Source organism: Salmo salar, chromosome ssa19, assembly GCF_905237065.1.
Source record: "Salmo salar chromosome ssa19, Ssal_v3.1, whole genome shotgun sequence".
Taxonomy (NCBI): domain Eukaryota; kingdom Metazoa; phylum Chordata; class Actinopteri; order Salmoniformes; family Salmonidae; genus Salmo; species Salmo salar.
Genome location: NC_059460.1, coordinates 27,478,873 through 27,503,818, shown reverse-complemented (window position 1 = coordinate 27,503,818; position 24,946 = coordinate 27,478,873). Strand labels below are relative to the sequence as shown.

At 41.5% G+C, this 24,946-nt stretch overlaps 1 protein-coding gene across 24 annotated transcripts in view; it reads right to left on the bottom strand.

Moving 5' to 3' along the window:
• The window catches only part of kiaa1217 (KIAA1217 ortholog), a 202,510-nt gene that overhangs the window by 33,228 nt on the left and 144,336 nt on the right, over window positions 1–24,946 (bottom strand). For 14 of the 24 annotated variants that reach the window (XM_014157659.2, XM_014157653.2, XM_014157648.2 and 11 more), the window contains 4 exons: window positions 22,506–22,586; window positions 21,165–21,357; window positions 13,033–13,231; window positions 9,821–9,914 (listed from right to left, as the gene is read on the bottom strand). In XM_014157659.2, the coding sequence (XP_014013134.2) occupies window positions 9,821–9,914; window positions 13,033–13,231; window positions 21,165–21,357; window positions 22,506–22,586 (567 nt within the window). Of the gene's footprint in view, window positions 1–9,820; window positions 9,915–13,032; window positions 13,232–21,164; window positions 21,358–22,505; window positions 22,587–24,946 lie in introns of those variants that run through there. The other 10 variants (XM_014157651.2, XM_014157652.2, XM_014157660.2 and 7 more) reach the window with 2 other exon arrangements.

Sequence of the window (24,946 nt, the reverse complement as noted above, 5' to 3'; positions counted from 1 at the left end):
TCAATTTGTACTCCTCCCATACTTCATTGTATCCCATGCTGTGTTGGCCTTTTCCTAGTGGAAATGACCAACATACCTTCGGTTTTCTTGGTGTTGAAAACAAGTTTGTTCCCGGCAAACCCATTCCCTGATATTCTCCAAATCTCCTTGTAAAGCTTGCTGTACCTGTTGAACCGATTGTCTTGCTGTATAAATTGTAGTATCATCTGCAAATATAGTAGCTTGAGCTTCATATAAGGTATAAGGAAGGTCATGGTATATAAAGAAGTGGTCCAAGGCAGCTGCCCTGCGATATTACACAGTTTAAAGCATTAGGGGAAGAAAATGAACCATTGATATACAGTTGAAGTCGGAAGTTTACATACACCTTAGCCAAATACATTTAAACGCAGTTTTTCACAATTCCTGACATTTAATCGCAGTACAAATTCCCTGTCTTAGGTCAGTTAGGATCACCACTTTATTTGAAGAATGTGAAATGTCAGAATAATAGTAGATAATGATTTATTTCAGCTTTTATTTCTTTCATCACATTCCCAGTGGGTCAGAAGTTTACATATTCAATTAGTATTTGGTAGCATTGCCTTTAAATTGTTTAACTTGGGTCAAAAGTTTTGGGTAGCCTTCCACAAACTTCCCACAATAAGTTGGGTGAATTTTGGCTCATTCCTCCTGACAGAGCTGGTGTAACTGAGTCAGGTGTGTAGGCCTCCATGCTCGATTCAGTTCTGCCCACAAATTTTCCATAGGATTGAGGTCAGGGCTTTGTGATGGCCACTCCAATACCTTGACTTTGTTGTCCTTAAGCCATTTTGCCACAACTTTGGAAGTATGCTTGGGGTCATTGTCCATTTGGAAGACCCATTTGAGACCAAGCTTTAACTTTGTGACTGATGTCTTGAGATGTTGCTTCAATATATCCACATAATTTTCCTTCCTCATAATTCCATCTATTTTGTGAAGTGCACCAGTCCCTCCTGCAGCAAAGCACCCCACAACATGATGCTGCCACCCCTCTCCTTCACAGTTGGGATGGTGTTCTTTGGCTTGCAAGCCTCCCCCTTTCTCCTCCAAACATAACGATGGTCATTATGACCATTTTTGTTTCATCAGACCAGAGGACATTTCTCCAAAAAGTACACTCTAGTCTGGCTTTTTTAATGGCGGTTTTGGAGCAGTGGCTTCTTCCTTGCTGAGCGGCCTTTCAGGTTATGTCGATATAGGACTCGTTTTACTGTGGATATATACTTTCGTACCTGTTTCCTCCAACATTTTCACAAGGTCCTTTGCTGTTGTTCTGGGATTGATTTGCACTTTTCCAACCAAAGTACGTTCATCTCTAGGAGAAAGAACGTGTCTCCATCCTGAGCGGTATGACGGCTGCGTGGTCCCATGGTGTTTATACTTGCGTACTGTTGTTTGTACAGATGAACGTGGTACCTTCAGGCGTTTGGAAATTGCTCCCAAGGATGAACCAGACTTGGAGTTCTACAAAACAATTTCTGAGGTCTTGGCTGATTTCTTTTGATTTTCCCATGATGTCAAGCAAAGAGGCACTGAGTTTGAAGGTAGGCCTTGAAATACATCCACAGGAACACCTCCAATGGACTCAAATTATGTCAATTAGCCTATCAGAAGCTTCTAAAGCCATGACATCATTTTCTGGAATTTTCCAAGCTATTTAAAGGCACAGTCAACGTTCTCTATGTAAACTTCTGACACACTGGAATTGTGATACAGTGAATTAAAAGTGAAATAATCTGTCTGTAAACAATTGTTGGAAAATTTACTTGTGTCATGCACAAAGTAGATGTCCTAACCGACTTGCCAAAACCATAGTTTGTTAACAATACATTTGTGGAGTGGTTGAAAAACTAGTTTTAAATGACTCCAACCTAAGTGTATGTAAACTTCCAACTTGAACTGTAGGTGAACTGCTTCATGTCAGTTAGATATGACTTTACCCAATTCAATGCTACCTCCTTAAAACCATAATGCATTCATTTTGTCCAAATTATTTCACGATCCACTAAATCAAATGCTGCACTAAAATCTAAAAATAATACACCCACAAACCTGACATTATCCATAGCATTGAGCCACTGGTCAGTCATGTCAACCAATGCAGTGGTAGTGGAATGGTGTTTTCAATAAGCATACTGATTTCTGTAATCAGGTCATTCTTTTCCATGTACTCCCATATTTGTCTCCTCGCAATACCCTCCAATATCTTACTGAGTGAAGGGAGTAGACTAATTGGTCGACTTTCGGCAGGAGTAATGGGTTCTTTGCTGTCTTTCGGAATCGGACACAGTTTAGCATGGTTCAATACATTTGCAAACATCCCCTTTTCCAGTGACCAATTAAATATGTATTTCAGTGGAGCTGCAATCTGAGGAGCAGCATAGCGAAATAAAAAATAGTCCATAAGATCATAACATATAGATTTACCATCGGGTAATGACTTCAATAGGTTTAACACCTCCTCTACTGACACCATTTGTAGACTAAAAGAGTAGGTCTTGTTGCTCATAATATGATCATCAATCCATTGGACAATAGCTTGTTTTGAAGAATGTGTGTTTACATTATTGCTCAGTAAATACATTTTCTTTGTAAAAAAAAAAAGAATACAAAAAAAATAATTTAAATTAAAGAAATAATTAAAATAAAATAAAAATCGGCAATATCAGCTGGTTTTGTGATTTTTCTCCCGTTAACCTCCACACTAGATGGGCATGATGAGATAGATGCACCAAGTAAGCCATTAACTGTATTCCATACCTTTTTACAATCATTTTTACAATCAATAAAAGCGTTGTTGTAAAATAACGTTTTTTTCTTACGATTCAATTTAACTGCATAATTACGTTATGTGGCTCAGTTGGTAGAGCATGGTGTTTGCAACACCAGGGTTGTGGGTTTGATTCCCACGGTGGACCAGTACGGAAAAAAATGTATGAAATGTATGCATTCACTACTGTAAGTCGCTCTGGATAAGAGCGTCTGCTAAATGACTAAAATGTAATGTAAAATGTTCTATAATTCTGTTAATCAATTTCTAGTTCAGATTCGGCTGCTAAGACTTGTGCCAGATTTCTTTGAGGAAAAGCCTCACCCAGTTCAACAATCCATGGAGACAGACAAGCCCCAACTGTACTCTTTCTTACTGGGGCATGATGGTCCATTTCCTCAGTGAGCAAATCAATAAAACATTCTGTAGCGTGGTTTAAATCATCCTCTAGATAAATCAGCTCCCAGGGTACAGCAGCCAAAACCTTTTGAAATAGCTCATGATTAAATGTTTTAAAATGTCTCTTGACCACAATCCTTGGGGGTTTCTTTGGAACCTTGGTGTTCATGGTTATGGTCACAATATTATGGTCTGTCCAGCCCACTGGCATTGATCTGGCTTTTAAGCATTGCAAAGGTATATTACAGGAGATCAGATCAATGCACGTGTCTGAACGGTGACCCAACTTTGTTGATGATCAAATAGTATCATTAACCATTTGTTCAAACCACAGTTCTCAGCATATCATTAATTTAGTTCTATTCGAATGATTATGATCCTTCCAATTTATATTAAAATAAAGATAAATACATCTCTGTTGCATCTGTGGCCTGGTCAAACCCAGTGCATAAGTCATCCAGATAGGACACCTTAGAGCTAGGAGGTCTGTACACACATCCTACCATTATAGGTGCCTGGCGAGGCAGATGTACTTGAGCCCATAGTGCCTCTATTTGACATACCTTTTAAGAGGAGGGATGACCTTAATGTATGTGATTCTGAATGTACAGTGCTACACCCCCACCATTCCTATTCCTGTCTCTTCTCAGTAGACTATATCCATGGATGTTCATTTGCCCATCATTTACAGATGCATCTAAATGCGTTTTGGTCAAAGCCAAAATATGAATATTATTTATGTTGACCAAGTTAAAAACCTCATGTATTTTGTTAGGAAGGCTACATACATTAACCTGAGCTATATGCAGCCCTTTCCTTGTCAAGAGGAGATCAATAGAGCATGTATTCGTTGTAGTTGAAGTTGTCATGATACACTACAATACACAAACTCTGATTTGAACGTTGAATTAAAATAGCCAGGGAGTTACTCTAGAGTCCCGATACAGTTGCCCGTTGATGTAAAGTTTATCGATCACCATGGAGACTCGTTGATTCAGGCAACGCTTTTCCTTCATGATGGGATAAAAAAAAAATATCCTTTCATTGATCTTGGTGGGGAAATGATCATTCATTCCTAAATCAGTGTTTCTGAGTTCTCTGCCCCTGCTGTTCGTCATTTCCTTTCGCTTAAATTTGTAAAAACATGCAATAATAGCCCGTGGCCTATTCCCAGAGGCCTTACCTATTCTATGGACTCTGGAGAAAGTGACATTACGCACGACATCAATGGGCAGTTTCAGTTGAGTTGACATAAAGTCTCGGACAGTGTCCTCACAGCCTCTGCTGTTGTCATTCTCCGGTATCCCTGAAAATATTAGATTGTCCCGCATTGATCGACACTGTACATCAAGCAAGGTTTCTTTACATTGTTTGTTCTCCCTTTGAACCACCTCCACCTTGCTATGAATAGAGTCTACAGTACCTGTCAGCTCTGTGTTCTCTTTCCTTAGATCATCAATCTGACGTTAGCTGAATTCTAGACTGGCACATAATGCATTGATGTCCTCTTGTAGTATATCCAAGATATCAAGTTTGGCAAGCCGTTCATTGATGGATTTTAACAAGTCAACATCCAAAAACCTCTCTCCACACGCGCCCTGCCCTCTTGCTTGGGGATGGTTTGGTGCCATCGTTGATACCGCTCGGCCAACTTGGATTTGGTTCGTTTTGTTGATTAGGTTTGTTGTTCTTAACAATGCTTGAATCCTCCGAAACCAGCGACATGTTTCTTTGAGTTAGTAAGTATCTCATGTCAATGAATCGTTCAAGCTCTTCAATGGATTCTGAATCATCCAGCGTGTTAGCCGGCAGAGTAGAAAAACAAAAAAAACAACAACGTTAACTAGTCAGTATCTCCAACTCGATCTCATGGCAGTTTGTTTGTTGCAATGAGACTCGAAACCCTATATTTAACCCCCAAAACATTGGGAAACAATCTCTTAGAGGAGAACAAAACAAAATGGAGACCAATAGCAGAAATGATTTCTCACTGACTTTACTATGGATAGGCATAATCAATGCAGTGTGTGTATCTGATCATTTATTTAGAGAAGACGGGACACTGCTTATCCCTACTGAGGCGTGCAGCAGTGCTCTTCCACTCCAATCAAAACATTTTGTTCGAACAGGTGCACCACTCATTTGGTTATTGTTCTGTATTTGCCCTTTTCCTAGTATGCCAGGTTTTGGTTTCACAGCGAAGAGAAGCTGCTAACGCGAGGAGGCATAAGAAAGGCTCTTTTGTCTCGCAAATGTTCTAGAAAAACATCTGCACTCTCAGCTTCACATCTGTCAGGAATAAAGCCACTGTTTACCTTGCCTGTGTGTGTGCTTCAGTATTAAAATGTATGACTTTGCACAGTCTGCATTTAAAAGGGCAACCTGCCATAAGATAATGGCTCAATGGCATAGAAACAACAGTTAATTCATACAAGCGTACAGTCATTATACAGTAATGGTACAAAATTGCCATGGATCAATGTTGAATGAATTTGATTACTTTGTCAAATTCAGGCAGAAAGTATTTGCACACCAGCCACTACAAATATCCACTTTATTTTTCAGAACACTACAGTGCATTCAGAAAGTATTCAGACCCCTTGACTTTGTGTTACATTACAGCCTTATTCTAAAATTGATTAAATTGTTCCCCCCCCCACCTCGTCAATCTACACACAATACCGCATAATGACAAAGCAAAAACTGGTTGTTAGAAATGTATGCAAATAAAAAACAGAAATATCACATTTACATAAGTATTCAGACACTTTACTCAGTACTTTTGTTGAAGCACCTTTGGCATCGATTACAGCCTTGAGTCTTCTTGGGTATGACGCTACAAGCTTGGCACATCTGTATTTGGGGAGTCTCTCCCATTCTTCTCTGCAGATTCTTTCAAGCTCTGTCAGGTTGGATGGGGAGCGTCGCTGCGCAGCTATTTTCAGGTCTCTCCAGAAATGTTCGATCGGGTTCAAGTCCGGGCTCTGGATGAGCCACTCAAGGACATTCAGAGACTTGTCCTGAAGCCACTCCTGTGCTGTCTTGGCTGTGGGCTTAGGGTCGTTGTCCTGTTGGCAGGTGAACCTTCGCCCCAGTCTGAGGTCCCGAGCGCTCTGGAGCAGGTTTCATCAAGGATCTCTCTGAACTTTGCTCTGTTCATCTATCCCTCGATCCTGACTAGTCTCCTAGTCCCTGTCGCTGAAAAACATCCCCACAGCATGATGCTGCCACCACCATGCTTCACCATAGGGATGGTGCCAGGTTTCCTCCAGATATGACGCTTTGCATTCAGTCCAAAGAGTTCAATCTTGGTTTCATCAGGCCAGAGAATCTTGTTTCTCATGGTTAGAGTCCTTTAGGTGCCTTTTGGCAAACTCCAAGCAGGCTGTCATGTGCCTTTTACTGTCATGTGCCACTTTTTAGGAGTGGCTTCCATCTGGCTACTCTACCATAAAGGCCTGATGGGTGGAGTGCTGCAGAGATGGTTATCCTTCTGGAAGGTTCTCCCATCTCCGCAAAGGAACTCTGGAGCTCTGTCAGTGACCATCAGGTTTTTGGTCAACTCCCTGACCAAGGCCCTTCTCCCTGGATGCTCAGATTGGCCGGGCGGCCAGCTCTAGGAAAACTTCTTCCATTTAAGATTGATGGTGGCCACTGTGTTCTTGGGGACCTTCAACGCTCCAGACAGTTTTTGGTACCCTTCCCCAGATATGTGCCTTGACACAATCCTGTCTCAGAGTTCTATGGACAATTCCTTCAACCTCGTGGCTTGGTTTTTGCTCTGACATGCACGTCAACTGTGGGACCTTATATAGACAGGTGTGTATCTTTCCAAATCATGTCCAATCAATTTAATTTACCACAGGTGGACTCCAATCAAGTTGTAGAAATATCTCAAGGATGATCAATGGAAACAGGATGCACCTGAGCTCAATTTTGAGTCTTATAGCAAAGGGTCTGAATACTTATGTAAATAAGGTATGTTTTAAAAAAAAATACATTTGCAAAAATGGAAGAAAAAAAACAGTTTTTGCTTTGTTATTATGCGTGTGTAGATTGATGAGGAAAAACATTCATTTAATACATTTTAGAATAAGGCTGTAAGGTAACAAAATGTGGAAAAAGTCAAGGGGTCTGAATACTTTCCGAATGCCCTGTATGCACTATTATAGCTGTATCACTTCATGAGCATGTATTTAAAGGGGTGATCTGGGATTGGTACATCCATTTTGGGACTTTTAAATCAAAATCAAATCAAATTCTATTGGTCACATACACATGGCTAGCAGATGCTATTGCAAGTGTAGCGAAATGCTTGTGCTTCTAGTTCCGACAGTGCAGCAATATCTAACAATTCCACAACAACTACCTAATACACACAAATCTAAGTAAAGGAATAAGAATATATACATATAAATATATGGATGATCAAATTTAAATGAAATAACAACTTATTGCAAATGTCAAATTTCTGTTACATTTACTTGAAATACGTATTTGAATGACTGAGTATTTTTTTCTTTGAATTACACTGGGCTGAACTACACTCCAATGTATTTTGTATTTTCAAAATACTGTAAGTTGTATACATTTTGTGGCCCTGCTTTTCCCCTGCATTGGTATCAAAAGTATTTTTTTTTGGTAACCGTTACTGAGAATGTTGTTGCTGTTCGGGCCAGCTACCTGCAAATGTATTTTTGTATATTAATTGAATACATTACAAAATACAGCCTAGAGTAATTCAAATGATAGAACACTTGGAAGTAATTAAAATATGTATTTCAAATACAAGTCTTTTGTAGTTTATTTTGATACATTGATCTTTATGGCATTTTGTATTTGTATTTTATAATTGTATTTTGTCATTTTTGCCCATCCCTGGATGAGACCATATGAGTTAGGCTATGGACTTTGGTCTGTTAAAGGGACAATCTGGGATTCAAACATCATCAAAGCGGTCACCGCCTTTTAAAGAGACAGGCGGCTTCAACTCAATCGCACACCAGTGCCTAGGCCAGAACAAATAAACTCAAACCTGTGCGGGTGTGTGTGTGCAACCTGTGCGTGAGTGAGTGTTTGTGTGTGGAAGACAATGCCCATAGGTCTCCTGGAGTAGTCCAGTAGTCTAGAGAGACAGAATGAGTGTGTGAATTGCTCCTGAGGGTTAAACAATGACAGAACTGATAAGACAGCTCATGAGAACTGGGTTGCGTATTCATGCAGTGTGTGTGTGTGTGTATGTGTATGTGGGTGGGTGAGTGTGTTCCCTTTTTACACCACTGCTTCCTGTTAAACAATCAACAGTAGAGCAATCAATGGTTCTTTCTTAAATGTTCTGCCGTGCATGCAGTAGTTGTTATAGAAATGGTGTGTTCGATTCATTTCAGTAAAATACTATACTATACCACACAGTGTATGCTTATACAGTAGGAAATAGAGGCAGACTGAAGCACAGTTTCATAAATAATAGAGAGAATCAATCAAAAGTAGTCCCTAGACTTAAGACTCAATGATACTTTACTCGGCAACTAAAGCAAAACACTACAGAATCTGACAGCACACTCCACTTCCCATAAAGCAAAGCTGCCGTCTCTCTACAAAGACACAATACATGATGCTGGGCTCATTGAAAGGGTTGTTGTGATTGTAATAACGGCAATAATACTCCTGTTTTGCATCCCAAAATGGCACTCTATTCCCTATATAGCGCCCATCTTTTAACCAGGACCCAATAGGGCTCTGGGCAAAAGTACACATGGAGACTCCTCTTGGCTAGATAGATAAAGCATCCAAGAGGACTAGGGAGGATAGGGTTCAGATGATCAGAAAGGATTTGGGGTTAGAACACATGAGGAATGAGGTCTTTGCGCGTTAGTTCCGTTACATCAGCAGGAAACCAACATGAGGAGAGCAGGCAACAGCCTTGTGGGAGAATAGCAGGAGATTTGAAGAAGAATGGGCAAGGAAAAGCCCCATGAATGTAGTTAAATTATTTCCGGAGAACTGCGCTAAAGCACACACAAGGCTCCCTCGATCCCCCCCCCCAAAATTAGGCACGGAGAACAGAAGACCCCCATGAACAGAAGACCCCCATAAACAGATTAAGGAAGACGGGGAGGTTGGGGGGGGGTCATTCCTCTACGTAGATGCTGAGAGGGAGGGATAATAAGTAGGAGAGAAGTGGGTAGAGGAGGATAGGAGAGGAAGAGGTAGGGCCCCCATAGACGGTGTTATTTATACGTTAGACTGACTAGAATGGCCTATTCCGTACTGGAGCGGTTTCCGTGGGAATGGCTGGCATGTTGCACATAATTATACCCGTCGTAAATACTGTACTTTTATTTTTACAAAAGCACCACAGTAGGGATGGACTTAGAATTAGACCCTCTATATTCCTTTGCTCAGACAGGAATTAAAGATGCACTATGCAGAAATTGCTCCTCCATTTCCTGGTTTCTAAAATTATAATAGTTCGCCTAATTTCAGTTTATGTGACAAAAGAAGCAAGTATAGTGTAGAGAATCATTGTATCATCTAAACCGCTGTGAAATATATTTTCCATAAACAAAAACATTGTATTTGAAGCCGTTTAAAGCTGGTGAACAAAACCGAAAGTAAAGTACTCACCCTGGCATCGCCGTTGGTGGGTCTTGGGCCGTGACTGAAGGCTTGTGCGGGGTCCTTGTGGTACACCTTCAGGCAGGAGTGATCCGTGATATTCCTGTAGAGAGAAACATCCGAAGTTTGACGAGGTGCCCAGATTATATCACTATCGGACAGCGGTCTGTCTCTAGCTGCGAGACTCCTATACCGAGACATTGGTGTGTACTCTGACAAGGCTATGTCATACACAGTCCGTGGTCTGGTGTACTGACCGTACACTGGCTGAGACATCACGGTGCTGTGTCAAAGTGTCCAATTAGTCCAAATTTTCTAGTAGTGTTATGGTAAATAGTTTTCCTCTAATAAATAAAGCTCCTAAGTAAAGCTCTCTCTGTCTAGATGTGTTCTGAGTCAGCTAGTACTCCTGCGCTCTACCGTACCAGTCTGCGAGGAACGAACATGTGATAACTTTTACAGCCCTGATAAAAAAGATGACGGCTAGTCATAAAGTAAACATCCCACCACCGCAAGAACATTACAGATAGAGAACACTTGTTTTTCCATTTGAGCCTACAAAATTGAGTATAATTGCCCAGTGTGCCGAAAGCTTGTACTCTACAGAAATTAAAATATACTAAAATACAATATAGTCACTAAACAGCTTCTGTTTGCACTGTCAAATCATTCCCTGGGCAATCTGTATACAGTGCATTCGGAAAGTATTCAGACCCCTTGACTTGTTCCACATTTTGTTACTTTACAGCCATATTCTAATATGGATTCAATAGTTATTCTTCCCCCTCGTCAATCTACACACAATACCCCATGATGAAAAAGCGCACCCTTTACTCAGTACTTTGTTGAAGCACATTTGGCAGCGATTAGAGCCTTGAGTCTTCTTGGGTATGATGCTACAAGCTTGGCACACCTGTATTTAGGGAGTTTCTCCCATTCTTCTCTGCAGATCCTCTCAAGCTCTATCAGGTTGGATGGGGAGCGTCGCTGCACAGCTGTTTTCAGGTCTCTCCAGAGATGTTCGATTGGGTTCAAGTTCGGGCTCTGGCTGGGCCACTCAAGGACATGCAGATACTTGTCCCGAAGCCATTCTTGCATTGTCTCGGCTGTGTGCTTAGGGTTTTTGTCCTGTTGGAAGTTGAACCTCTGCCCCAGTCTGAGGTCCTGAGCGCTCTGGAGCAAGTTTTCATCAAGCATATCTCTGAACTTTGCTCCGTTCATCTTTCCCTCGATCCTGACTAATCTCCCAGTCCCTGCCGCTGAAAAACATCCCCACAGCATGATGCTGCCACCACCATGCTTCATCTTAGGGATAGTGCCAGGTTTCCTACAGACGTGATGCATGACATTCAGGCCAAAGAGTTCAATCTTGGTTTCATCAGGCCAGAGAATCTTGTTTCTCATGGTCAGAGTCCTTTAGGTGCCTTTTGGCAAACTCCAAGCGGACTGTCATGTGCCTTTTACTGAGGAGTGGCTTCTGTCTGGCCACTCTACCATAAAGGCCTGATGGGTGGAGTGCTGCATAGATGGAAGTCCTTCTGGAAGGTTCTCCCATCTCCACAGAGGAACTCTGGAGCTCTGTCAGCGTGACCTTCGGGTTCTTGGTCACCTACCTTGGTCACCTCCCAAGGCCCTTCTCCCCCGAATGCTCAGTTTGGTTTGGCGGCCAGTCTTGGTGGTTCCAAACTTCTTCCATTTCAGAATGATGTAGGTCTCTGTGTTCTTGGGGACCTTCAATGCTGAAGACATTTTTGGTACCCTTCCCCAGATCTGTGCCTCGACCCAATCCTGTCTCGGAAAATTCCTTCGACCTCATGGCTTGGTTTTTGCTCTGACATGCACTGTCAACTGTGGGACCTTATATAGAAAAATGTGCGTCTTTCCAAATCATGTCCAATCAATTGAATTTACCACAGGTGGACTCCAATCAGGTTGTAGAAACATCTCAAGGATGCTCAATGGAAACAGGGTGCACCCAAGCTCAATTTCGAGTCTCGTAACGAAGGGTCTGAATACTTTTATAAATAAGGTACTTTTCGTTTTCTTTTTCGTTTTCATTCACAAAAGTTTCTAAAAACCTGTTTTCGCTTCATTATTATGGGGTATTGTGTGTAGATGAAAAATGTAATTGAATACATTTTAGAATAAGGTTGTAACGTAACAAAATGTGGAAAAAGTCAAGGGGTCTGAATACTTTCCAAATGCCCTGTGTATATATGGTTGGACTTTATGAAGTGTTGTCTCCCATAAACACACCCATAATACCAGGAAGTGGGTGATTGGTGACGTGTGTGTGTGGGGATGACTGTGAGGGCAAGAAACCCTGGTCAGTGTTGTCTTACAGAATCTCACTGGTGTTTGTTTTCCTCTCTGTGTTAAAAGAAAGGCAGGCTAATGCTAATGCTACATGTGCCTATGCAAAGAGACACTTAACATGCGTCCCAAATGGCACCCTATTCCCTACATAGTGTATTACTTTTTACCAGAGTTCCTTTGTGCCCTGGTCAAAAGTAGTGCATCAAATAGGGAATATGGTGCCATTTGGGATGCATAATAAGTGTCTCTCTGCACAGACTGTGGCCACCTTTGATACAGCTCTCTCACTCACTTTAAATCTGTGGCTCTGGAAGAAACAAGACTGTTTATGGGTTCCTGTCCAATCCTTCTGTCCTGCCAACTGAGCAGGAAGGACACGTGTAAAAACACATGAAGTCGCCCACAATAGAACTTTCCACTTTCCATCACGTGGGACAAAATTTGAGAAAGTAGAGGCTCTAAAACTATGCTCACGACCCAAAATGGCACCCTAATGTCTATGTAGTGCACTACGTTTGACCCGGGCCCATAGGCAAACCCAAAGTAGTGCACTAGATAAGGATTAGGGTGTCATTTGGGACTGTGTTGTTTGGGTTTGTTTAGGTGTTGGTGGAACTAAAGCGTCCACTACAGTAGGGCTCCACATCCTGAGGCCTTTTATCCACACAGCTATTGGGTTGACTGGGACGTGGAGAGGGTCACTTCCTGTGTTGCGTAAGTTGAGCTCATTAGACAGGAAGAGCCTAAGGAGGGGAGAGAGGAAGGCTGCTGGGTAACCCTGAGGACCTTACAGGGGTGAGACTGAGACATAGGGAAGAAAGAGCAGGTAATTTGGTGTTATCTAACCCAGTTTGGGAAAATAGAGACATAACACACACACACACACACACAAAACACACATTTACCTGACGTCAGTAAGCTCGTAGTACATGTTCCTCATGTCATCTTTGACATAGACGGCCACACTGGGAGACTCCAACATCTTCATGGTGAGCTGCTGGGGGAAGGCACTCACAAACAGAGCCCTGATGGTGTCGCCACTGGTGATCTCATTGGGCATCCGGATCTGCTTGGTCTCCTCTCCGTACTGCAGGTACAGCACGCCTGGGAAGTAGAGAGGAAGGAGAGAGAGTTACCAAAGAGTTAATGATTGGTTGATGATGATCTGGTGGCTGTTAACCATGTACAGGAACATGACATCAGTCTTACGGGCCACGATTCTAAGTAGTGCACTATATTGTGAATAGGGTGCCATTTGGGATGCATACTTTGTGTACTGTGGGGCCACATGAGTTGTACGCAGTCGGACATACAGCACAAACACTATATCTTCAGTGTATTTCCACTGACTTAAAGACCAGATGGTTCCGGTAGTATAATAAAGATCCTATAGGCTCCATTAAAGAGAGAGAGGATCCAGGAAATAAAGTGCTGAGCCCCTCTAGGGTACATACATCTCCGGCTCTATAGTTAATAGTAGGGGTTCCTTGAACTAACTCGCTCTTTCCCTGGTGTACTGTTATGTTAGCAGTTAGCCACTAGCTTTTCATTATGATGAAAGACCTTGCAGATGATCCTAATGCCACGTGTGTTATTTGATGACTGGTCATGCGACGCAAATGGAACACTATTCCCTTGATAGTGCACTACTTTTGACCAGGGCCTACGGGGAATAGGGTGCCATTTGGGACACACACTGGGCTTCATATTCTATTTCACATGCAGCATTTGTAACATTCCCTAAAAACCAAACTTTATTAGCTCCGGAGACTTTAGACAGCTCCATTCTAAGATAGAGTCGGATTGCAGGACTGTATGTAGTTGCTGATTGTCTGGTTTCACTCTTAAATCAGAACCAAATGGCGTGGCTGCACAGCAAATGGACAGAGAAGAATAGACTTTGTATGTTTGACGAATAGCACACTAGGAACTAAATTTGAGCTAGATTGCTACAGCAGGAAAATAATCCTTCAGCAACAGGAAATGTACATTATTATGTGGATTATAATTAATTGACATTTCTGTAGTGGTTGATACATATTCTGGGAAAATCAAGTCTGGAATTTCAAAGTGAAAATTACAAACTTCAGAAGCCTTTTGAAACCTCAAATACACTACAAGTTTGACATTTTCTGCATTGCAGGAAAGTTCTCTTGCAACAGGGTGATGAAATTAAGACCGTATTCCCAATATAGTGCACTACTCTTGAGCAGAGCCCTATGGACTCCGATGAAAAGTAGCTCACTACATAAGGAATGAGGTGCCATTTGGGATGCAGCCTTAGTTTCTAGAGCTTGCAAGGCTTTACCACAGTCAGATCCTATTCAACACTCTACTCTAACGCTTCTCCAAATGGACCCAAATCACCTTAAATTACATTCACTTCAAATGCAGAATAAAGAGAGTTCTTTAAAATTGCCATGCTCCCTCGCTTCTACAATATAAAACGCAGTACAGCAACAAATATCTAAAAGTTCTTCCAAAACAACTACTACTATACTGTAGTATAAGCACAATGTTGCACTTCTACATATAAAGCTATATGTAACATCGAGAGAATACAGAAACTCACTTGAATAGAGTAATTCCTAATGTAGATGTCAGCGACCATAGCTCCAATGTTATGTTAAGGAGTCCTCTGACTGAAGGCACTACTCCTACTGGCACAGGGCTCTTAAGGAAGACCAGATGTCTCTGGGGACACGACTGTGGGTATGTGTGTGTGGGAGGCTACGGGGTGAAGTTTGCCCTAGGTTCAGATCTAGGATCAGCTTACCCTCGCTCAATTCTAGCCTTAACCATTAGTGGGGAAAATGCCTAACTTGCCTAAGATCAGTGTTTAGGGGCAACTTTCACCCTACTCCGTATGGGACGGCCACCAGAGGAATGCTGGGTAATGTGCCCTTCATCACCCCATAACCCTTGCTGCTAGCATAACGCTTTCTCGTGCGGTGTCCGCAAATGTCTGCATTTCAACCTAAGCAAGAGGCCTCTTTTGGCACAGAACAGCGTGCAAAATGACTTCTATTAATTTTCACGCTGGTCAAAGTGGTGTGGTACCCGAATGTAAACAACACATTCAGAGGCACTCAAAATGAATGAAATGACAAATACTCAACCTAAAGTCACTTCAAACTAAGACGTGTCCTTTGCTTACGTTTTCAAAGAACATTTTAAGAAGCAAAATCCTGAGAGGCTGACTTTGTGATTATGATTGTGATTAGCACTCTCTCGGTTTAGGCCTCCCTGTGGCTCAGTTGGTAGAGCATGGTGTTTGCAGTGGTGTTTGCAACGCCAGGGTTGTGGGTTCGATTCCCACGGGGGTCAATATATGAAATGAATTGAAATCTATGCATTCACTACTGTAAGTCACTCTGGATAAGAGCGTCTGCTAAAATGACTAAAATGTTTTTAAAAAAACAGAAGAAAAAAAAAGAAGGTCAGCAAAGTTAAATGACTGGCTCTTAGAAGAACCACCGTGACATTACTAGAGCTATGCTACAGCCTATTAATGCAACTATTTCCACCCAACTGAAGGCGTTTTTCATACTGATGCAAATTAAGTGCCCTCTGTCTTGATAGCAAAACACCAGTTCTAATCCTGTCAATACCCATACGAAAAAGAAAAATACATTTCATTTTAACGTCACATAAAATTATTTTCTAAAATTCATGTAATGCCTTAAAATGTATTCCAGAGATGCATGTACATACATTTGCATCTTTTCTCAAGTGCATGCAATGCCTGACCAATATTCCAGAAATGCATAGCTATGACATCTACAGGGGGGGGTCAAAGTGAACCTTATTCATTATTTTTACATTTTATTTTACTTTACAGGCCATTTTGAGCCTGTAATTGAACCCACAAATGCTGATGCTCCAGATACTGAACTAGTATAAAGAAGGCCAGTTTTATTGCTTCTTTAATAAACATAACAGTTTTCAGCTGTGCTAACATAAATGCAAAAGGGTTTTCTATAATGATCAATTAGCCTTTTAAAATGATAAACTTGGATTAGCTAACACAACGTGCCATTGGAACACAGGAATGATGGTTGCTGATAATGGGCCTCTGGACGCTTATGTAGATATTCCATAAAAAAATCAGCCGTTTCTAGCTACAATAGTCATTTACAACATTAACAATGTATTTCTGATCAATTTGATGTTATTTTAATAGACAAAAAAAATGTGCTGCTCTTTCAAAAACAAGGGAATTTCTAAGTAACCCCAAACTTTTGAACGGTAGTGTATACTGAACAAAACGCAACATGCAACAATTTCAAACTGAGTTACAGTTCATATAAGGAAATAAGGAAATCAGTCAATTGAAATAAATACATTAGGCCCTAATCTATGGATTTCACATGACTGGACAGGGGTGCAACCACGGGTGGGCTTAGGAGGGCTTATTTTTCACCACAAAAGTGCTTTAAAAAACAGATAGAAATACTCCTTGAGCATCACGTTTTGTTGAAAAATTGATGGTTCAGGAAAGAATCTGTCTTTTTAATGCTGGTAACCCATTGTATAAAAGCAATAATATACTCGAGTCCATGTGTTTTGACATTTTTACCATTGTCTACGCCACTCGGTTTCGCCACTCGTGCTTTTAATATGCCCAATGATTGCTCAACAATTCAAGTGCATAGGCAAAGGTAGACAGGCTTCAGCGTGTCACACTTTATTCATCGTTAGAACCTTCATAGGGCGCATCATTCAATCTCAGAGCTGTTTCCTAAAACCATCGTTATTAACGTTGCACTAGAACATTTGTGTAATCTAACGCCTGCCTCAGACCACTTGTAGAACAGCTAAGTGTGCCCACTTTATACACAGAACATAGAATCACACGGTTTATCCGTCTCTCTGTGACCACCAATAACTTCCGAACAAAGTTGAATTCAAATACAATGTTGCCAACGCCTTTGTAATTGATTTTTTTAAAGCGACGTATAGGCCTATTTCAATCATATTTAAATATATTTCATGTTCAATCGAGTTGTATTTTGTTGTATTAGGCTGCTGTCTGTAATTTGTCTATATATTTCATGATGTCTAGTCTATCCAGGCTGTATCACTACCGGCCGTGATTGGGAGTCCCATCAATTTGCCCAGCATCGTCCGGGTTTGGCCGGTGTAGGCCGTCATTGTAAATAAGAATTTGTTCTTAACCGACTTGCCTAGTTAAATTAAAAAAATTAAAAAGTGCTCAATGATGTGAAAAAATCAGTGATTTTGTGCATTTTTATTAGGTAAGCATTAGAACAGTTATTCCAAAACCTGGGGTACACGCAATGCCGTCGGGGGTATGCCAAAGAAAAATGCGATTCACATTAAAAAAAAAAGACTAATCATTTTTGTTCACATTTTAAAACAGTGCATTTATATTTTCCAACGGGGCTATACATTTGGGGAGAGTTTTTTTCCCCTCGCCTGAGTAGCCTCGTTTCACTGGCAAAAATGTTATTAAACCATCTAGTTTTGGACTCTACAGTGAAAATGGTTAACTTTGTTAAAGCAAGGCCCCTGAACTCTTGTGTATTTTCTGCACTATGCAATGATATGAGCAGAGACCATGTAACGCTTTTACAACATACAGAAGTGCGCTGGTTATCAAGGGGCAAAGTATTGACATGTTTTTTGAACTGAGAGACCAGCTTAAAGTTCTTCACTGACCATCATTTTCACTTGTCTGACCGCTTGCATGATGACGATGTTTCTCACACGACTGGCCTATCTGGGTGATGTTTTTTCTTACCTGAATGATCTGAATCTAGGATTACAGGGACACTCCGCATTATATTCAATGTGCGGGACAAAATTGAGGCTATGATTAAGAAGTTGGAGCGCTTCTCTGTCTGCATTAACAAGGACAACACACAGGTCTTTCCATCATTGTATGATTTTTTGTGTGCAAATGAACTCAAGCTTACGGACAATGTCAAATGTGATAGTGCGCAATTACGCAGGTACTTTCCCAAACCGGACGACACAAACAACTGGATTCGTTATCCCTTTCATGCCTTGCATCCAGTCCACTTACCGATATCTGAACAAGAGAGCCTCATCGAAATTGCAACAAGCGGTACTGTGAAAATTTTATTTAATCAGAAGCCACTGCCAGATTTCTGGATTGGGCTGCGCTCATAGTATCCTGCCTTGGCAAATCGCGCTGTTAAGACACTGATGCCCTTTGCAACCACACACCAATGTGAGAGTGGATTCTCAGCCCTCACAAGCATGAAAGCTAAATACAAGCACAGACTGCGTGTGGAAAATGATTTAACCTGTTATGGATAAGGGGCAGTATTTTCACGGCCAGATAAAAAAAGTACCCGATTTAATCTGATTATTACTCCTGCCCAGAAACTAGAATATGCATATAATTATTAGCTTTGGATAGAAAACACTCCAAAGTTTCTAAAACTGTTTGAATGGTGTCTGTGAGTATAACAGAACTCATTTGGCAGGCCAAAACCTGAGAAGATTCCAAACAGGAAGCGCCCTCTCTGACCATTTATTGGCCTTCTTGATCATCTCTATCCAAAACAGGGGATCTCTGCTGTAACGTGACACTTCCTACGGCTCCCATAGGCTCTCAGAAGGCGGCAAAAAGCTGAATGGTGGCTTTGCAGGCCCTGGCTGAAAAACATTAGCGCATTTAGATAGTGGTCGATCAGAGAACAGAGACTGGAGGCGCGTGCACAAGGCGACACCATGTTTTTATTCTTTCGTCTTTGAACGAAAACAACGACTCCCGGTCGGAATATTATCGCTTTTTTACGAGAAAAATAGCATAAAAATGTATTTTAAACAGCGGTTGACATGCTTCGAAGTACGGTAATGGAATATTTAGAAATTTTTTGTCACGAAACGCGTCGGGCGCGTAACCCTTCGTCACCCTTGGATAGTGTCTTGAACGCACAAACAAAACGCCGCTATTTGGATATAACTATGGATTATTTTGAACCAAACCAACATTTGTTATTGAAGTAGAAGTCCCGGGAGTGCATTCTGACGAAGAACAACAAAGGTAATCCAATTTTACTCATAGTAAATCTGAGTTTGGTGAGGGTCAAACTTGGTGGGTGTCAAAATAGCTAGCCTGTGATGGCGAGCTATCTACTCAGAATATTGCAAAATGTGCTTTCACCGAAAAGCTATTTTAAAATCGGACACCTCGATTGCATAAAGGAGTTCTGTATCTATAATTCTTAAAATAATTATGTTTTTTGTGAACGTTTATCGTGAGTAATTTAGTAAATTCACCGGAAGTGTTCGGTGGGAATGCTAGTTCTGAACGTCACATGCTAATGTAAAAAGCTGTTTTTTGATATAAATATGAACTTGATTGAACAAAACATGCATGTATTGTATAACATAATGTCCTAGGCGTGTCATCTGATGAAGATCATCAAAGGTTAGTGCTGCATTTAGCTGTGGTTTTGTTTTTTGTGACATTATATGCTAGCTTGAAAAATGGGTGTCTGATTATTTCTGGCTGGGTACTCTGCTGACATAATCTAATGTTTTGCTTTCGCTGTAAAGCCTTTTTGAAATCGGACAGTGTGGTTAGATAAAGGAGAGTCTTGTCTTTAAAATGGTGTAAAATAGTCATATGTTTGAAAAATTGAAGTTTTTGGATTTTTGAGGAATTTGTAATTCGCGCCACGCCTATCATTGGATATTGGAGCAGGTGTTCCGCTAGCGGAATGTCTAGATGTAAGAGGTTTTAATCCTGAGATTCTCTCCAATACAACCCAACATTGCAGAGTTATGTGCATCCTTTCAAGCACACCCTTCTCATTAACCTGTGGGGAGTTATTCACAATTTTTGATTAACAAATAAGATTTTATATGTTAGATGGTTAAATAAAGAGCATAATTATTGATTTTTATTATATTATTATTTGTGCCCTGGTCCTATAAGAGCTCTTTGTCACTTCCCACGAGCCGAGTTGTGACAAAAATTCTTATGTTTAATAAATGTATCAACATGAGAGTGCGCTGACCCTGGTGCTAGAGGGGGTACGCAGCTGGAGGTTGAATGTTTGAAGGGGTACAGGACTATAAAACGTTTGGGAACCACTGCATTAGAAGAATAAGCCGCCTCAATATTTTCAGTGGTGAATCTCTCGAGGAGCTGATCCGACGTCAGTATTGTTAATTATTTCCCATTTTAAGGAAATATTTTAATGGAGAAAGCTGATCCGAGAGCAGCGCATCCTTTCTTTCGATCTCATCAGTATTGACACATGCTCCAACGACGCGCTTATCTGAGCGGTGTTTTGGGAAACGTATGTTACATCTTCGGCCTTTGTAAGAAATATGCATCGTTAAAAACACCTGTAAGCCTAAGTTCCATCGCTATCAGGAAACCGGGCCCTGATCTGTTGCATCAGCCTCATTGCTTTTTAACGTTTTTTTTGTTATGTACTGGTTCTATGAATTTGGGATCCATCTTCCCACAACAAGAGTCTGTTTGGAATAGGCTATTTCTTTCTCGCACTAATGACAAGCTGACCAACAGAATAGGTAAACTTTCGTACCATGGGGGATAGTAGAATGACATAGGCTAGTGATCTTGCTGTTCGTTACTCGTCTTGTCTTCTGAGGAAAAGTAAAAAAAATCTTCAAAGTGCACATTGGAATTCGGTAAGAAGGACGCACGCTGTTGCATCCTCGGGTTGCATGTTCCGGTAAGATGAATAACCATAATCTAAATGTGAATTCTGTCATTCTGAGCACCGTGGGTGGACACCCTAACCAGGTTAAGCACCCTATACATGTGGGTCCATTACATTTCTCAAATGTCTGGTAAATTAAAATGCTGCCGGTCAAATGTTCAGAAACCCTGGTAAGTGTGTGTGTGTTTTTCTTTCTAAAGAGATCCAGGCTTGGTTATGCAAGCTGTGCCTATCTGTGTGTGTGTGTGTGTGTGTGTGTGTGTGTGTGTGTGTGTGTGTGTGTGTGTGTGTGTGTGTGTGTGTGTGTGTGTGTGTGTGAAGCAGTTCATGTTGTGGTCCCCTACCTAGCGAGCGGTCCCTGGTCTGGTTGGTGGAGCGCACTACGGGCAGGCTGGCGCGGGAGCGGCTGCCTCTGGTGAAGGTGGTGGGGGCATCAGCCTCTGACATGGTGTCCAGAGACTCCAGGGAGGCCAGGGAGAGGTGCTCAGCCTGGTCCCCTACACTGGAGCTGCTAAGGCCGTGTTTAGGGCTTCTGCTCTAGAGGGGAGAAGAGGAGAAAGAGGTTCAACAAGAGGGGGATCACGATACACAGGAAAAGGGCTAAAAAAATTCCGGTAACTTTCCCAAAATGCCCCCCGCAAAATGTATTCTGGGAAGGTTACTGGAATTTTGAAACCCTACAAAAGAAGCTTACACAAACTGAAACACAATTTCCCAGTGCCATTATGTGACATTCTAGTCATGCATTCCAGTCTATTTGGGTGTCAATTGTTTGTATCAGTGCAGACACACAGACCGACACTGCCTGTTATAGGTTGTCACACAAGCACACACACACACACACCATGATTTTCCATGTCACAGTTGCTAAAAATGGAAGAGGGGGCAGTAATTTGGTCATGCTGGGTATCCCCCTCAGTCCATTGACTAATGTGGAGCAGGCAGTGATTTTGGCAGGAGTATACAGATAAGGTGAGGTGAGGCAAACATGACACACCCCACTATATTTCACACAAGCACACACACACTATGATTTTCCATGTCGCAGTTGCAAAAAAAACTAAATGGTCCCTAGGCCTTATCACGAAATAGTAATACGTTTCTCTTTTGACAAGCGTCACACAACTTGAGAAGTGAAGAGTTAAACACACACACAAACACCCATGCTTTTCTCGCTTGTGGTGCAGGTAGTTACAGCCTTCCGGTCAGAGAGATTTTTCAAGCTTTGCACAACAACCAAGGGAAAAGGTGTAGCGAGGCTGATTAAAGCCACTAATGAGTTCACCAGGCAGGCAGTCCTGTGGGCCTGGCAGAGTGTTAAAGGCTGTGGAGCTCATTGAGAAGCCTGGTAGTATTGTAAGGTTATCTGTGCCAGGGTGACAGTTTGACTAACATTGAGAGGTCAGCACACAGAGAGCCCTTTATCAAGCTAACCGTTCCTTCGGACACACCCAGGTGCACACACAATGACAATTTTGACATAAATAGCTTCTCCTTTTCCGTTTATTGAGAAGTCATTGAAAATAGACACCCTTTTTTTTCAATCATTGAATTGGAATTTCAGTTTACTTCCTGAATTGACTGCCTTCAATTCAAATTGATCCCAACCCTGACAGACAGGTTAGCTGGGATGCAGACAGTCACACGCCCAATCATGATGCAGATAAGATAAAAATCAGACTAACTGTGTGGAGAAATTGGATTTTCAGCAAGTACCTCTGAATGTCAAGCTCAGAATGGAGAGAAGACAACATGCCCTGTAAGGACTGATGGAAGAGAGAGAGAGAGAGAAGACGTGGGGAAAGGGAGAGGTGTGACAGATGTCAAGAAACATGTCAAGAAAACAAGACAGCAATTTCAATAGAACTGTGTGAGATAAAAATAAAATAAAATGTTGAGATTATACTGTACTGTACCGTATCTGCTTTCCAATAGATCCAACAAACTATAGTCTACTAATCCTTTGCTATAAATAGCTGTATGATTGTTTTTATAGTCATCGTTATTATCCAGACTAGCTCTGTGCCGAGTCATCTCGCATGACATTGTTGAGTGGATGAGACATGTCACCTTCAGTGTCATCACCACAGGAGTGACCCGTCACCTGACATTGTAGCAGCATCCTCTGGGCATAGCTGGGTCTGCATCCCAAATGGCAGCCTATTCCCATACGGCCCTGGTCAAAAGTAGTGCACTATATATGGGAATAGGCAGCCATTTGGGACGCAGGCCTGATGACCCGAGCACTACAACTCTATTGTGTAGAGAGTGGAAAGGTAAGGTCTTTTGTATGCATGGCCCATGATGGGACAGTCACATGGAGGGCCAAGTTCAGTTGATGTGTCATCCGAAACCAAGGAGCCTGTTCGGTAATTTGAACTGAATTGGAATTATTTATGAGTGAAAAGTAATTATTCATGAGTGTAACCAATTATGTTGAGGTAGATACAGTACCAGGCTACTCTGAAAACCTGGCAGTGTTAAATACATAGTCACATGTGGTAGAATACATACTGAGCAAGATGGAGACGCTCGAGACAATCGAGGTTCTTCAGTGTGATTGTATTATGTGGACAAAATGTCAAATAGACCTACCACCTCCCTGCGGATGGTGGTAATAAAGTTTACACATCAACACCAAAAATGAGGTGGTGTCTATTGGATGAGCTTAGCAAGTTATGCTCCTTCTCTCTCTTTCACACATGCGCACACGCATGCACACATACAGACACACACACACCCTCCCTCCCTTTCTCTCTCTCTTTCTCTCTGACAGGCACTCCATTTGGCACCCCTCTATCACATAAAAGCCACTTCCTATCCCCTGAAACCACCTAAATTACACATATCACCCTGTGTGGTTTAGTTAGCTATGACAGTCAATGGTAACTATAGAGCACCTATTATTTCAGCACTGAGTAGGCTATCATATCATTCTATGTAGGTCACTTACAACAGACGTGATGAGTTAACATGTGGCACTGAGAAGTGAACATGTTTGATACAGTTACAGTAAAAGTTATACAAAATAGAAAAAAAACAGCTTGAAGGACTTCAGTACACAAGATGATAATGATTATGACCGTTGAGAACAAATTAATCAAATGCATTCCGTCTGAATGTTACTACTTTATCAAGGTAATTCGATATCGTTCCTAAACGTTAAACTATTTACTATTCCATGAGAACATGTTCTGTTTAAAGTCTTTACAGTATAATAAAAGATCCAGCATGCCTTTCAGTTGCAGTTTCGCCATTGTTCACGTTTAATTTCCAAAATGGTTTCTTTCCAGGGGTGGTGTCCATTCAGAAAGGGGGGGAGGTATCTAGTAAATTGTACAACTAAATGCATTCAACTGAAATGTGTCTTTTGCATTTAACACAACCCCTCTGAATCAGAGAGGTGCGGGGGGCTGCCATTATCGACATCCACAGCGCCCGGGGAACAGTGGGTTAACTGCCTTGCTCAGAGGCAGGATGACAGATTTTTACCTTGTCAGCAAGGGGATTCAATCCAGCAACCTTTTGGTTACTGGCCCAACGCTGGCCCACTAGGCTACTTGCCGCCCCATTGGGTGTTTGATGTCTGTTTTGTTATACTCATTGAATACGTCCCTTAAAATTCCTTTATTATTCTATCTCCGTCAAATGTATGAACGGTTTAGCTGCTATGAGTTTTTATTTAGCAAAAGTAATATTTTGTAGAGTAGCATTTTACTTTGTGTGCTTAACTTTCTGTCCCTCTCCTCGCTCCGACCTGGGCTTGAACCAGGGACCCTCTGAACACATCAACAACTGCCTCCCACGAAGGATTGTTAACCATCGCTCCACAAAAGCTGCAGCCCTTGAAAGGGAAACAACTTCTTCAAGATCTCAGAGCGAGTGATGTCACCGATTGAAGCCCTACTTGCGCGCACCGCTAACTAGCTAGCCATTTCACACTGGTTACGTGTGTGTGTGTGTGTGTCTACTGTCTTTCGTGCCTTGAAAGATTTTCAGGAGTGTCAAATCAGGTTACTTTTGCATACAATTTAGGTACATTTTCTGGATTCACAAATGAGCAGATATTCTTCAAAAACGGATAACATTGTTATCCAACTGAATGTATTCACCTGAAATGTGTCTT